Source organism: Sebastes fasciatus, chromosome 8 (genome assembly GCF_043250625.1).
Source record: "Sebastes fasciatus isolate fSebFas1 chromosome 8, fSebFas1.pri, whole genome shotgun sequence".
Lineage (NCBI taxonomy): Eukaryota > Metazoa > Chordata > Actinopteri > Perciformes > Sebastidae > Sebastes > Sebastes fasciatus.
In genome coordinates, this window is record NC_133802.1 from 33,993,751 (window position 1) to 34,010,050 (window position 16,300).

The window sequence follows — 16,300 nt, forward strand, 5'->3', positions numbered from 1 at the left end:
ACACCTGTTTGTATGTGAAGCCTACTTAACATACAGTTCCAATGAAATGGAATGCAAATGGAATGCAAATGGAATGCAAAGCAGAGCTCTGATATCAGATGGGCAGATATCCATATTCAGGTGTCTGACCAGACCGGAATTAAGAGTTGGATTGATGCATCTCCTCTCTTCTAACAGAGGGAAAGTGTCTCCCATGAATGTTAAACTTGAGTTCAAGTCCCGGCTCTGGCTGGGCCACTGAAGAGACATTCACAGAGTAGTTCAGAAGCCACTCCCGCGTTGTCTTGACTGTGTGCTTAGGGTCAATCCCAACGTCCCCCCTAAGGCCTTAAGCCCTGAACCCTCAGGGACTTAACTGAACTGACGTCACCTGGTAAATGGTTGAGTGTGAGGGGCTTGAAATGTTATAAATACGAATGGGACGGCATTTGCGGCGACATATCACATTACCGTTTTTATTTTACGTTTTTTTTACTGCCTATTTGAACGTCTTCCAGGCTCTTGCCTCACGAGAAAAGACATTAATGTCAAAAAATCGAATTATTTGTTTTTGTCAAACTTCATTAAACAAAATGAAAAGAAATGGTTGATGAATAAACCAGGTGTGTTATATAGTCTGATGCTGCATTCCTCTGATTTCATGTGTTTTTTTTATGTAGGCTAAATCCTTAAAGGTCCCATATTGTAAAAAGTGAGATTTCCATGGCTTTTATATTATAAAGCAGGTTTAAGTGCTTTATAAATACTGTTAAACTATCAAAACGCAAAATATACAGAGAAACACACACAGCCCGTTATTCAGAAATTGTGCATTTGAAACAAGCCATCAGGATTTCTGTACATTTGTGATGTCACAAATATACAATATATATAGATTATTACACAGTTTTAAACGTGAACATTCTAAATGTATCCCAGTTTATTTACTGTTGCAGTGTATGTGAATAACATCAGCTGACAGGAAGTAAACATGGACCCAAACTGTTGCCTAGCAACGCAATTCCCTTGCAATTCCGTTGAAATGCACTTTTTAACATTACAGCATGTACACATGTTCTAGTAGAAATACAAAATACAAGTAAACCTGAAAATGAGCACGATATGGGACCTTTAATGTTGATGTTTCTATGCAAATTGAAATATGCCTTGCTGAACATCCATGTGCCGTCCTCTTCGTTTGTCTTTTTTTCTTCCCCTGGTAACCGTGGTAACTGTGTGTTAACGTCACAATGCTATGAATTGTGGGAATTGTAGGTGAAGTCTGCAGAAATTTGGACTTACGGAAAGTGTTTTCCTTGAGAGAGCCCTCAAGGACTTGACGATTTGACAGTGGGACAGCCCTGAACCCTCACGGAGCCTCAAAGTCTAAAAGTGTGGACGTTGGGATTGGGCCATTGTCCAGTTGGAGGGAGAACCTTCGAGCCGGTCTGAGGTCCGAAGCGCTTTGGACCAAGTTTTCATTAAAAGATATCGCTGTACTTCGTCCCGTTGCTGTTTAAAAACACCTCCACAGCATGATACTGCCACCACCATGCTTCACCGTTGGGATGGTATTAGGCGGGTGAAGACGTGACACTTGAATTGAGGCCAAACTGTTCAATTTTGGTTTCTCATAGCCTGAGACATTTCAAGTGTCATAGCAAAGGTTCTGAATATGTCAATGTGATATTTCAGTTTTTTTCTTTTTAATAAATTTTCAAAAAATTCTACAAAAATGTCACTTTGTCATTATTGGGTATTGAGGTATTGAGTGTAGATTGAGGAGGGGAACATTTAAAAAAAACTATTTTAGCATAAGGCTGCAACATAAAATGTGAAAAGGTGAAGGGGTCTGAATGCTGTCTGAATGCACTGCACATCTCAGGGACAGTTTAGGTGATGTTTGCATACTGATTTGTGTATTCTCCTCCAACCATTACGTATTTCTGCCAACTCACACACACAGTTCACATCAGATGGGTAAACGGTAACTACCACGATGAAACATTTTCTGTTTTCTCTGTGTCTACTGGGAACGTTTCTACATGCCTTGGCTCAATGCACCGTCCCAGCCTCAGAGTTCCAGCTGGATGGAGATTATTTGTTAGGTGGACTTTTTGATATTCATCATGATAATGACCCTGTTTATCACGACAGACCAGAAGCCATCGACTGCTCCAGGTGAGTCTTACAATTAAATCTGAGTGGATATGATCTTATATTGGAAATACTGAAGAACGCCTGGTATAACAGATGACAGATTATATGTTCAAGAGTTTTGCTTAAACCAGGGGTCAGCAACCTTTACTATCAAAAGAGCCATTTTGGGCAAAAAATAGATACAAAAAATAATCTGTCTGGAGCTGCAAAACATTTGAGCATTGTGATGAAGGTAACACAGTTTATAGTCTAAGTATATAGTATATAAGTCTGATGCAGTGAGGGCCAAATGTACTATGGAGTATTAGGGCCACATTGAGGAAAAAAACATCAGAGATTTACAGAATAAGTCATATTACGAGAAAAAGGTCGTAACTTTATGAGAAAAAAGTCGTAATATTCAGAGAATAAAGTCATAACTTTATGAGAAAAAAAGAAAACACGTAAAATTACTACTTTATAATATTATGCCTTTATTCTCATAATACGACTTTTTTCTTGTAAACTTCTGACTTATTCTCATAATATTATGACTTTTTTCTTGTAAACTTCTGACTTTTTTCTTGTAAACTTCTGACTTATTCTCATATGACTTTTTCTCGTAAAACTTCTGACTTTTTTTCTCGTAAACTTTGCATTTTTCTCATAATATTACGACTTTTTCTCGTAAACCTATGACTTTATTCTCGAAATCTCAGATTTATTTATTTGTCCTCAATGTGGCCCTAATACTCCCGTCGTACCATAGACTTACAACAACGATAAATAAAAATGAAAATGTAAACAAAAAACAGTTATTCATTTCCATGTTTATAAACCCACAGGGAGCCACTGGAGAGGAGCTAAAGAGCCGCAGGTTGCAGACCCCTATAGCTTAAACCTTCAGGTTAATGGACATACTGACGTGGACAAAATTGTTGGTACCCTTCCGTTAAAGAAAGAAAAACCCACAATGGTCACTGAAATAACTTGAAACTGACAAAAGTTATAATAAATAAAAATGTACTGAAAATTAACTAATGAAAATCAGACATTGCTTTTGAATTGTGGTTCAACAGAATCATAAAAAACAAACTAATGAAACTGGCCTGGACAAAAATGATGGTACCCAATGTTTTGTTTTTAGCCATTCTTGGGTGTTTTTAGCTGTGTTTTGGGTCATTATCCTGTTGAGGACCCATGACCTGCGACTGAGACCAAGCTTTCTGACACTGGGCAGCACATTTCACTCCAGAATGCCTGGACAGTCTTCAGATGTCATTGCACCTGCACAGATTCAAGACACCCTGTGCCAGATGCAGCAAAGCAGCCCCATAACATAACCTAGCCTCCTCCATGTTTCACATTAGGTACAGTGTTCTTTTCTTTGTATGCTTCATTTTTGCGTCTGTGAACATAGAGCTGATGTGACTTGCCAAAAAGCTCCAGTTTTGTCTCATCTGTCCAAAGGACATTCTCCCAGAAGCTTTGTGGCTTGTCAATATGCATTTTGGAAAATTCCAGTCTCGCTTTTTTATGATTTGGTGTCCTCCTTGGTTGTCTTCCATTAAGTCTACTTTGGCTCAAACAGCGACGGATGGTGCGATCTGACACTGATGTACCTTGACCTTGGAGTTCACCTCTAATCTCTTTGGAAGTTGTTCTGGGCTCTTTGGTTACCATTCGTATTATCCTTCTCTTCAATTTGTCATCAATTTTCCTCTTGCGTCCACGTCCAGGGAGGTTGGCTACAGTCCCGTGGACCTTAAACTTCTGAATAATATGTGCAACTGTAGTCACAAGAACATCAAGCTGCTTGGAGATGGTCTTATAGCCTTTACCTTTAACATGCTTGTCTATAATTTTCTTTCTAATCTCCTGAGACAACTCTCTCCTTAGCTTTCTGTGGTCCATGTTCAGTGTGGTACACACCATGATACCGAACAGCACAGTGACTACTTTTCACCCTTTAAATAGGCAGACTGACTGATTACAAGTTTGAAGATACCTGTGATGCTATTTACAGGACACACCTTAGTTTAACATGTCCCTATGGTCAAATTATTTTCCAATCTTTTCTAGGGGTACCATCATTTTTGTCCAGGTCAGTTTCATTAGTTTGTTTTTTAAAATGATTCTGTTGAACCACAATTCAAAAACAATGTCTGATTGTCATTAGTTAATTTTCAGTAAATTTTTATTTATTATTACTTTTGTCAGTTTCAAGTTATTTCAGTGACCATTGTTGGTTTTTCTTTCTTTAACGGAAGGGTACCAACAATTTTGTCCACATGTGTAGCTAGTAGCACATGTTGAAGAACATCAAGTCCTCATTATTGACCTCCTTGTTCAATGAAATCCTTTTAGATATCCAACAGTGACGCTAATTCTCTCACTTTCCTTCCTCTGTCCACAGTCAACCCTTAATTCCTTCAAATTACCGGAGGTTTCAGTTGATGAGATTCTCTGTGGAGGAAATCAATAACTCCACCAACCTCCTGCCAAATGTATCTCTCGGCTATGACATATTTGATCACTGCTCAAATACACACAATTTTCCAGGCATTTTCAAACTCCTCTCAGTCAACAACTTGATCCAACCTTGGGGTGAACCACACGAGCATCTGTCCGGAGTGATGGCTGTGGTCGGCCCTTATACCAGCAGTCAGGCCCTGACTGTAGCCCCACTGTTCATGATGGACCTCATTCCTATGGTACATTTTTACAAGTTTTATGTCAATTTCAAAAATGTAAAACCGCTTGTAACTTTCGAGAAATCTGTCACTGAAAATAATTACCACTTCTTTACTGCTCTTTGAACAGGTCAGCTACGGAGCTGCTAGTTCTGTCTTTTCAAGAAAACAGAATTTTCCCTCTTTCCTACGAACGACGCTTCCCAATAAAGACATCATAGACATGATTGTTAACATTGTGCAGCACTTCAACTGGCGCTGGGTTGCTTTCCTTCACATTGATGATAATTACGGCAAAGATGGCCAGGAACTGTTCATAAATAGGATTCAAGACACTGAGATCTGCCTGGCGTTCACCAAAGGCCTCAACCAAAATACAAATTACCCCCAAATGTTCAAACAGATAGAGGAACATAAGATAGGTGTCATTATTGTTTTTGCTCCTGAATGGACTGCTGAAGCTCTCATTGAGTCAGCAATACAACTAAATGTCACTAACAAGGTGTGGATAGCAGGGGATGCATGGTCCTTAAACAAGAAGATCCGCCAGAAGAAAGGAATCAGAAATATTGGAACTGTACTTGGAGTGTCTCAGCCAGTAGTGACAATACCTGGTTTCAGTGACTTTATCTATTCTACAAAAAGCCAGACTTATTGTGAAACTGCAGAACAAAATGGGTTTTGTAATCAGGTTTGCAACTGTAGCAGCCTGAGTCCAGAAGATGTCATCGCTGCAGACCCATCTTTTAATTTTCCTGTTTATTCTGCTGTCTACGCCATCGCTCACGCCTTACACAATGTCTTGCAATGTGTCGCTGGCAGATGTAATGGCAACATTACAGTGTACCCACACATGGTAAGTACACAAATAATCTGAGCATTCATTTAATTTATTCTCACCATCTGCTTCTTGGACATTTATGTTACTGACAAGTTTATCTTACAGACAAGTCTATTTGAAAGTGACCAATGATAACACAGACTACTTGAATATAACAGTAAGCATCTTTAGTCTTTAAAGGTCCCATATTGTAAAAAGTGCAATTTTCATGTCTTTTATATTATAAAGTAGGTTTAAGTGCTTTATAAATACTGTTAAACTATCAAAACGCTCAATATACGGAGAAATACACAGCCCGTATTCAGAAATTGTGCGTTTGAAACAAGCCGTTAGGATTTCTGTCCATTTGTGATGTCACAAATATACAATATTTAGACAATTACACGGTTTTAAACATAAACATTCTAAATGTGTCCCAGTTTATTTCCTGTTGCAGTGTATGTGAATGACATCAGCTGACAGGAAGTAAACATGGACCCAAACTGTTGCATAGCAACGCAATTCCGTTGCAATTCCATTGAAATGCACTAAAACGGAGTGTTTCAGACAGAGGGTAAATAGAGGTATATTCAGGCAGACAGTATGAAGAAAATATTGTGTTTTTTTTTAACATTACAGCATGTAAACATGTTCTAGTAGAAACATAAAATACAAGTATTAACCTCAAAATGAGCATAATATGGGACCTTTAAATCCTCTGAATACAATCAAAACTGATTATCTGTCAAATATAAATCGGATAATAGATCTGCACACTCTATTTATGGCTTCCAGGAGGATACTTTAAAGGGATAGTTTGGGTGTTTTGAAAGGGGGTTTTATGAGGTACTTATCCGTAGTCAGTGTGTTACCGTACAGTAGATGGTGGTCGGAACTGCTTGGAGAAGCAGACAGGAGTTACCGCATGGAAGCAAAGTAATGTACTGCTAAAAGAAAGGCCCACCTAAAAAAAAAAATCACAATATCAGTGTACACTATATTTAGAATATTTTTGTCGCTCAACCTTACCGTCCTTTCAAACAAGGAACTGAAGCCGTTGTATTCATCTATGCTCTCGCCAGAGCCACCAGACTCCATTGAAAAAAACAGTAATTTAACCTCACAGATGTAGGGATTTGGCAGTAACATGTTTGGTTATTAGCAAATGAATTAATAAATAATAATAGAATTATTAATATAAATAAAAATTATCAATAAACATTAATAATAAACGGGGCACCACCCTGGAATCAGGGACCAATAACCAAAACGTTAATAAAGTCTCATTTAATATACTAAACTATCAATTTGGAACGTTGATCAATAATTGAATTAATAACTATAACCAAAATAGATAGTAAAGGTTGAAGGATATTGGAGTTCTTGACATAGCAGAGGTTGGCATTATTCACTCTTGTACAACATTAAACAGACCAGCATGTATATTCCACAAACGTTTATTTACAAGATAATAAAGGTTTAAAACACAATATTAATCTAACTAAATAACTAAACTAAACGAACCAAACAAAGTGTGTGTGTGTGTGTCTGTGAGAAAGAGAGAGAGAGAGAGAGAGAGAGAGAGAGAGAGACAAGATGGCTGGCTACTTGTCTCAGGATGTCTGTATGGCCTACAGACAAAATGGCGAGCACTGTAAAACTACAAAGATGGCGGGATCAAAGATAGCCGCCAACGTGTTACCACATGACCTCTTTGTTCTTCGGAGCATGTGTGTTCAAGAAAGAGAGAGAGAGAGAGAGAGAGAGAGAGAGAGAGAGAGAGAGAAGATGGCTGGCTACTTGTCTCAAGATGTCTGCGTGGCCTACAGACAAAATAGCGAGCACTGTAAAACTACAAAGATGGCAGGATCACCACATGGCCTCTTTGTTCTTCGGAGCACATGTGCTCAGGAAGGACAGAGAGGGGGGTGATGTGAGGTGAGGTTAACTGAATGTGTAGGTGTATGTTTATGTTTAATACTAATTCACACTTTCTGTATGTGATCTTAATGTGTGTCAGATAATGCAGTGGGTTAGAAAAGATGGTTAGTTTGCATGCAAGACCTTGTCTATGTGAAGCATGAACTAAACACATCAGATGTGGCGAAGCCAGCTACCCAAATATCTTAACTACAAATAATATCACAACAGTCAAACTCAATGAATAATAGTAAACATATCAATACAGGTACATTCTAGAAATCAAAGTTGAACAGTCTTGCTCAGCCATGTGCCATCGCTACTGCTAAGGTAAGCCCAGTACGTTACCGATCCATGGAAGAAAAGGGTTTGTAATTCCATGTGTTGAAGTTGTGGTTCCAAGTCAAAGATGTTGTCTGTGCTGTGCTCAAATCAAGTTGCGCAGATTGGAGGAAGCTGGTCGCTCCAATACTTTCTTCCCAGCAGCTTGATAGCTTGGTGCTAACTTCCTTGCAGTTGTTGCTTGAAGTTAGTTGGTAAAAAGGCAGGCTCTCGCGTCTTCTGCTTTAGAAGATCCTTGTGTTCCTATGGCTGTTTCCTAACAGGCCATAGATCAGAGAGCTTAGGTGGGGAGAGCAGCAGCTCACCTCTGCAGGTCAGCAAAGGTGAGGAGAAGGAGCAGAAAGAGCTGAAAGAGGAGGAAGAAGGGATTCCTCTGGTTTTGTCCTGGGTGAATTTCACACCTATGTGTGACTAGCCAATGGCTACTGAGCTGAGTCCTCAGCCACTTGCTACTGAGCTGAGCTGAGTCCATGGGTCAAGGATCATGTTACCGAGTTCATGTGGTCACTTGCCACCAGTCACATTCACATTGGTGGGTCCCTACACAGAACACAACGGTTGCTTGCTGGTCTACCGCTGCCTCTATCGGTTAGTTTGCTTGTGTTATTTGTGTGACTTTGGTTAGTTCGGATCAACCAAAGTCAAACAATAGTACAAACAAACTACCTACCTACTTCTTTTTAGGCGGGCCTTTCTTTTAGGTGTCTAAAATACGTTTTGCTGCCGGCCCTGTCCACAGTAGTACATTACTTTGCTTCCATGCATTGACTTCTGTCTGAGGCGTGCCGACCGTTATCTACTATCTACTGTTATTACCTTGTAAACATTGCCTTGGTACCAAAATCTTAGACAAGACAATTTCAGAGATAGAAGAGAGTACAATCTAATAAACCACTAAAAACTATTTATCTTAACACCTTATAATGTTTATTGTGAACACATGCGAGTAATCCGAACTTTCTTTACCCACATCAGGTTCTAGCAGAGCTGCAGAAGTCAAACTTTACTCTTTTAAACCAGAGTATTCAGTTTGATGAGCATGGTGACCCCACGTTCGGATCCTATTCTATAGTTTTCTGGAACCGCAGTGGTGACGCAGAGGAGATCGGCTTTTATAAATTTCGCCAATTGTTCCGTTTCTTCATCAACACCAGCAAAATTCAGTGGCACACAAAAGGAGAAGTAAGTTGTATTTTCCTACCAAGAATTTATACGCTATATGTTGATTTGAAAATACTTAGTTTTGGCTTGTGTGTGTGTGGATGAGTACACGTGAACAAATATATGTTTATTTTGTAATAGCTGTGACAGGGGCAAAACATATTATCAGGAACATCAACCAATGGTGGTTGTTCATGTCATTTGCAGGGACATCCAGATATAATACTCAGTGTTGATTACATATTTCAAACCCTGTTTCGAATTTTTAAAAAGCTGTGTAGGCTTTGAAGGGACTATTTGTAACTTTCAGAAATGCTTGTTAACAGTTACACCTGTGGCCGTGAAGTCAACGAAGGTCAGCGTCGGGCTTGGACTCGCGCTTGCGTGCTCTAAATAGACATGAATGAGCATCGCTCAAAACAGTGAGGCGACACACGTCAGCTAAAATCACAATATCAATCTATATTTCACCTGCTTGGCAGTAATGTTAGCTGACAAGACGAAGGTCTCTCCAGGAATCACTGCTGATCCTAGTGTTGACTTTTCCTGCTGGCTGAAGCAGGAAGAGAAACGTTATTGTCTCCGAGCGCGCCCGCAGGGAGACACCGGCACCCGGTCGGAGATGGTAACGTGTCTCTTCCTGCTTCAGGCCCGCTGATAACGTTTCTCGCTGCGGAGCCCCGTCACTTCACAAGACACAGGAAACCTCTGTTGGTCTGGAGGAGCTGCAGCATTTATTTCTGCACAAACGTCAACTGTACATTCACTAGATATTCTCAGAGCTAAACTAACTCTTCTGCAGTGTGTAGTGAGCACGCGTTCACGTCCAGAGGTGGAGCGAGACAGCGAGAATGCGCTCGGTGTGAGTGAAGGCAGGCAGGCAGAGGAGCAGAGGCTCCGGCCACACAAGTGCGCTCGCGTGCACATGTACCCCTACCTGGTACATTTATACGCTTAAAAAGTTACAAACAGTCCCTTTAAATAAGCTAGCGCCGCATCTCTATGATTTGCCTCCACGCCTTCAGGTGTTCTCTTCCACTTGCATTTACTTTTCTGCTAAATAATTGTCTTGTACAGGTACCTACTTCACTGTGTAATGAAGAATGTGATGCAGGATTTGTAAAAAAGCAAGATGGATTCCACAAATGCTGCTTCGATTGTGAAATCTGTTCAAAGGGAACTTATATCAACAGCACAGGTAAATTATTTTCCTTTATTGGAAGAAAATGAGTAAAAGCAGTGCTCTCGTCACACAATCAGATACGCTCAGTGAACAACTCCAGGGTCTGAAAGGTGAAGCCAATGAGGAAGTGCCTTAAACTTGCATTCTTTCTAATAGCCAGCAGGGGACGACTCCTCTGACTGTATAGAAGTCTATGAGAAAATGAGCCTACTTCTCTCTTGATTTATTACCTCAGTAAACACTGTAAATATGAGTTTATGATCTCAATTGCTAGTTTCAAGTCTTCTTCAATACAGCATGATGTTCATTTAGTAATTATGGTCTCATTTAGAGTCAAAGAGACCATAAAGCAGGGCATGCTTTAGGGCAGGGCTACCTTGTGAGTGACAGGTCGTTACCACGGCGTTGTCCATGTTGTTTTCAGTTCATGAAAGTTAATTATCACCTTTTTGGTCGCCTAAAAAAGTATTTTTACGGTCGTACTTAGATCCACCCTCTCGTGTCACTTCTGGTTGCAAAATACCAAGATGGCGACGACCAATCTGCGGCAGATTACGGACAGACCGTATGCTCTGTGTGCCAGTTAGCAAATTAATAAACTGATTGATGAATGTAATACAGCTCTATTTATAAAAAAAAATTCTATGTGAAAAGTTCAATGGCATATTTTAGCAGTTTTGTGAACTATTTTGTTAAAGGTCCCATATTGTAAAAAGGGAGATTTTCAGGTCTTTTATATTATAAAGCAAGTTTAAGTGCTATATAAATACTGTTAAACTATCAAAACACTCGATGTACGAAGAAATACACACAGCCCGTATTTAGAAATTGTGCGTTTGAAACAAGCCGTCAGGATTTCTGTCTATTTGTGATGTCACAAATATACAATATTTAGACCATTACACGGTTTTAAACGTAAACATTCTAAATGCGTCCCAGTTTATTCCTGGTTGCAGTGTATGTTAATGACATCAGCTGACAGGAAGTAAACATGGACGCAACGCAACGCAATTCTGTTGCAATTCCGTTAAAATGCACTAAAACGGAGCGTTTCAGACAGAGGGTAAATACAGGTATATTCAAGCAGACAGTATGAGGATAATAAAGGTTTACAGCATGTAAACATGTTCTAGTAGAAACACAAAATACAAGTATGAACCTGAAAAAGAGCACGATATGGGACCTTTAAAAGACGTATGAACCACTATGCCTGTACTCTATGTTACACAGCTAGCATGCTACGAATGTTGGCTAAATATGGCTTTGATGTTATAAATGTGACTCGTCTAACACTAGACTGGACAGCGAAAGACAGACAGTCACTCATAGATATAAAAACACTGTTTTATATCTATGTCTGCGAGGGTGTTTCTATCCATCTGTAAAGAGATGCATTTCCTGGCAGTGAACACTAAGGGGCGGAACCCTACTATATGGATTTATGGACAAAAAACAAAACCCTGTGGAAATGAGGGTAAAACTAGAGCAATAAATTCTTCATATTGTTACAGTTACCTCCAGGGTGTATCACTGTAACCTGTACAGCAAGTTGATGTAAAAGCTCATTTTAGGAAAACGTAGATTTAACATCTAACGTTGCTTCCTCAACTGTTTGATCTCTCTTTACTTACAGAGGATTTTCCAAAAGTGAATCTTAACTTTTATTGACAATCTGTCCGTCTCTTGTGTAAAACAGAGGACCCCTACAAGTGCATCAACTGTAAGGAGACAGAATGGTCTCCAGCAGGAAGTACATCATGCAATCTGCGGGTGGTGGAGTACGTCCCATTCACAGACAGCGGGGCTATCCTGATCATGGTCGGAGCCTGGGCCTTGGTGGGCCTCACACTGGCTGTGTCTGTTCTCTTTGCCATCAACTACAACACACCTGTTGTCAGATCTGCTGGCGGACCAATGTGCTTCCTAATTTTAGGCTGCCTCAGTCTGTGTAGTCTCAGTGTTTTCTTTCACTTTGATAAGCCAACAATCTCCTTTTGTATCTTAAGGTTCTTACCATTTCTCTTGTTCTACACTGTTTGTCTAGCATGTTTTGTTGTGCGCTCTTTTCAGATTGTTTACATTTTCAAAATGGCCGCAATGTTCCCCAAAATCCACAGTTTGTGGATTAAATATCACGGACAATGGCTGGTCATCACTGGGGCATTTGTTATTCAGGCACTCTTACTTCTTATTGGCTATACTTACGCCCCCCTGAAGCCCCACAATGAAACATTTTGGTACCCAGACAAAATCATACTTCGTTGCGACATTAATCTCAAAGCATCCTCTGCTCCTGTGGTTTTTCTTTTATCTTTGTGCTCCCTTTGCTTTATTTTCTCCTACATGGGAAAAGACCTCCCTAAAAATTACAACGAGGCCAAAGCAATAACCTTCTGCCTGCTCCTGTTGATCCTCACCTGGATCAGCTTTGCCACTGTATTCCTACTTTACCATGGCAAGTACATCCAAACTCTTAACGCTCTGGCAGTACTCTTCAGTCTGTACTCCTTTCTGTTGTTTTATTTCCTACCCAAATGCTACATCATCATTTTTCAATCGTACAAAAACACGCAGGAGTACTTCCAAGGTCTCATTATGAATTATACCAAAACAATCAGCCAGTAGCTGCTTCCAGTAAATGTGTGTCTTCTGTAAACAGAAGAAGTGTTGTGCTTCAGGCCTTCTGAAAACATTCAATGAAGTGACAATAATTTTGCGTTTTAGATTAGACGGTCAAAAAAAAAGTAATTTAAATCTGTGTCTATGTGTTGTTGTAACCTTATCATGTTACATGTATTATGATTGGTTATTTGGTTGTCTTACTAAGGGCTGCAATTTTAAAGTAGCTACAATATACAGTGATTAACATGTCAACAAGAGACTGTTGTTTGAGAGTCTACAGCCATGCTAGTGGCTCTGTGACACTGCACTTAAAAGGAAAAGACCACTGGTTCCCAATCTGGGGAAGCCGACCCTACTAGGGGTCGCCAAAGCTTCACAGGAGGTCGTGAGGTCTTCTTGATTTTAAAAGCAGAATATGTAACCGTTGTTGTTTCCTGTTTGTAAAAAACACCGCATTCAAAGAGCGGGAGAGCGAACTATATAGTGAATGAACAGAGCGAGAGCTGCGTTAGTGAGAAGAAAAAAAAAGCGAATCGGAGAAATAAAACTTTATTTTCTGATTGTTTCCCGGCGGTTACGTTCTAAAACACAGAGCTAACTCCATTATTTTTTGTATCAGTATATATATTGTTAGTTATATAGTTCATTCTTGCATTTTATACTTTTAAGATATAAACATGATAAGGGCACGGTGAAGACCTGAACACAAGTTATATTCAGAGCCTTCCCTCTCTGCTAAACAGCGTCACCTTGCATTAGAAAAGTATGCAGTTAAAGGTTCCATATTGTAAAAAGTAAGATTTTCACATCTTTTACATTATAAAGCAGGTTTAAGTGCTTTATAAATACTGTAAAAAGGTATCGAAGCGCTCAATATACGGAGTAATACACAGCCAGTATTCAGAAATTGTGCTTTTGAAACAAGCTTTTAGGATTTCTGTCCATTTGTGATGTCACAAATATACAATATTTAGACCATTACACGGTTTTAAACGTAAACATTCTAAATACGACCCAGTTTATTTCCTGTTGCAGTCTATGTTAATGACAGGAAGTAAACATGGACCCAAACTGTTGCCTAGCAATGTAATTCTGTTGTAATTCCGTTGGAATGCACTAAAACGGAGCATTTCAGACAGACGGTAAATACAGGTATATTCAGACAGACAGTATGAGGAAAATAAATTTTTTTTTAGCATTACAGCATGTAAACATGTTCTAGTAGAAACACAAAATACAAGTATGAACCTGAAAATTAGCACGATATGGGACCTTTAAAACAACCAAAGAGCTAATAGAACAATGGCCAAGCATCAGGGAGAAAAAAAAAAGCCTATTAAGTTTGAATTATTGTTGGAAACATAAAAATACATACACAAGTGGCAGGGGTCTGTGGCCCTGGTAACTAGACTAACTAGACTTGTGATCTAATCTGCTCTAAATTGCAATTTGTCCAATACTTTGATTTATGACTAAATACTTTCAACCAGCCTCAGCTGCTGCACATGCTTTAGACATACACTTTAAAATCTTATTAGATGATGTATTACTGACCAGCCTGAGGACACTCAGAGATTATCCACATAAAGTTAATTCTGTTGAGCCCTGCACGGATTTAGATATTTACATGTACAGCAGTTGTATAACAGCAAGAGTGATTCAATAAAAATATATAATGGAATGTGTGTGTGATTTCCTTTCTGTTTAACAGTTTCTGGAGGTTGCCATAACACTAATGTTGTATAATAATGACGCTGTCTACAGGCTAGACTACAGGCACACCTGCAATATACTGTCTAAAATTCAGACTTGAAAGATCTTGTGTGCACAACTTTGTTCAAATACACATCTAAGATTCACCTGATTTCCGTGTAATAAATAAAGGCTACTTCACCCCATTATGTGCTGCCATAAAAGTCAAAAATTTTTTGGAACTATGATGTGATTCAATTATTATCTGTTCACTAATTACATCTACCAAGGCCGAAGGCCTAGGAAGGAGGTTATGTTTTCACCAGCGTTGGTTTGTCTGTTTACAGGATTACTCCAAAAGTCAGAGATGGATTTGAATGACATTTTTTTGATGGGTGGGGTGTGGCACAATGAACAATCCATTCGATTTTGGTGGCGATCCGGATCATGATCCGGCTTCGGGAATCTTTTTTAATAACTCCGCTCAGCCTGTGCATTAACACCACAGGCTTTAAGACATGCGCAGTGTAACTGATGACGCGTCACCCAGCCTCTTTCCTTCTGCCTGCAGAGAGAGGGACAGAGAGAGAGCGGGGGCTGGAGGGAGGGGGGGACAACTGTAGATTCATGATTTTTTCACATTAGACTGTGAAATTACAGTTGAGTTCAACCAAAGCTCACTTGGTGATTGTTGGAAAGAGTAACGACGACGGTTTAGGTTTTACTTTATTGTGTTTTACGTTGCTCCGCTACGTACAGCTGATCTCAACATAAACAAAAATACACGTGGATGATGGAGCAAGCTGAACGGAGAGGGGGGGGGGGTGCAATCGTACTCGGGCAGCTTGGCGGAGGTCTGCGCTCTCCTAGTACCGATCTAGTTTGTGTGTGTGTTTGGGATGGGTTATTGTCTTGGTACCTTGATTCTGAATCAGGAAGTCGTTGACCGTCCATCCAGATAGAGATGTTTGTGTCCTCTTCGCTGTGTCATCTCTCCTTGGGACCACTTTCAGCACACAAGATGCTTATTATTAGCACTAGTAAAAAGCAGAGATGAAATATGTATCATTAGCATATAATTAGCATAGCATCAGTTAGATTTTATTAAAAACACATGATGGAATGGATTGTGCTCCGGCCGGTGGGCGGTGCTTGGTTTTGGCTCGACTGTTTTCAACATGGCTGCCGGGTCACAAACTTTCTCATTTTACAGCTAAACAGTACACTACAAGATGTTTCTGAAAACATCTGAGGAGAGAAATAGGCATTACAGTAACAGAATATTGATTCATATTTGATCAGCGCTGCCTAGTTTGATCGTTTGATTGAGTGATTGACAGCTGCCCAGAGACTGCTCGGCTCTGATTACTTTTTTATAGATTATCTGTCAGGATACAGTGACAGTTGTGTTAAAATAACTTTTTATCATATTTGCTCAAAGTAACCGACGGCAGCTTTAACGAACAACAAATGTGAAGTGAATGTTTAACACATCTGGATTGGGACAAAACACCAGTCTACTATTTTTTTAGTTCAGTTTCCTATTAACAATTATATATTCTGCTATCAGATGGTCTATTGGTCAGTCAGGCAGAGAAAGACAAGGACTATAAAATAAGGGGTTAGGGGATATCTAAATAATAATATAGAGTGATGGTCATGAGACGCTACTAAATATTGCACTGCAAGATGAGCATCAAGGTCACGTTTATTAGCTTGCTACCATTGACAGTTTGAACATGGACTTGA

General features: G+C 39.6%; 2 protein-coding genes and 1 long non-coding RNA gene across 4 annotated transcripts in view; 2 read left to right on the forward strand and 1 right to left on the reverse strand.

The window, feature by feature from the left end:
* Positions 1-16,300, reverse strand: part of LOC141772007 (uncharacterized) — a 100,759-nt gene that overhangs the window by 30,003 nt on the left and 54,456 nt on the right. The window contains exon 4 of one of the 2 annotated variants that reach the window (XR_012594810.1): positions 15,471-15,588. This is a non-coding gene — a long non-coding RNA (uncharacterized LOC141772007). Of the gene's footprint in view, positions 1-15,388; positions 15,589-16,300 lie in introns of those variants that run through there. The other variant, XR_012594809.1, reaches the window with a different exon arrangement.
* Positions 1,979-9,159, forward strand: LOC141771961 (taste receptor type 1 member 1-like). Its single transcript, XM_074642511.1, has 4 exons — positions 1,979-2,160; positions 4,535-4,832; positions 4,942-5,667; positions 8,869-9,159. The coding sequence occupies exons 1-4, from the start codon at positions 1,979-1,981 to the stop codon at positions 9,157-9,159; spliced, it is 1,497 nt and encodes a 498-aa protein (XP_074498612.1).
* Positions 9,980-13,001, forward strand: LOC141771962 (taste receptor type 1 member 2-like). The gene is made up of 3 exons (XM_074642512.1): positions 9,980-9,994; positions 10,132-10,252; positions 11,934-13,001. The coding sequence occupies exons 1-3, from the start codon at positions 9,980-9,982 to the stop codon at positions 12,860-12,862; spliced, it is 1,065 nt and encodes a 354-aa protein (XP_074498613.1). The 3' UTR covers positions 12,863-13,001.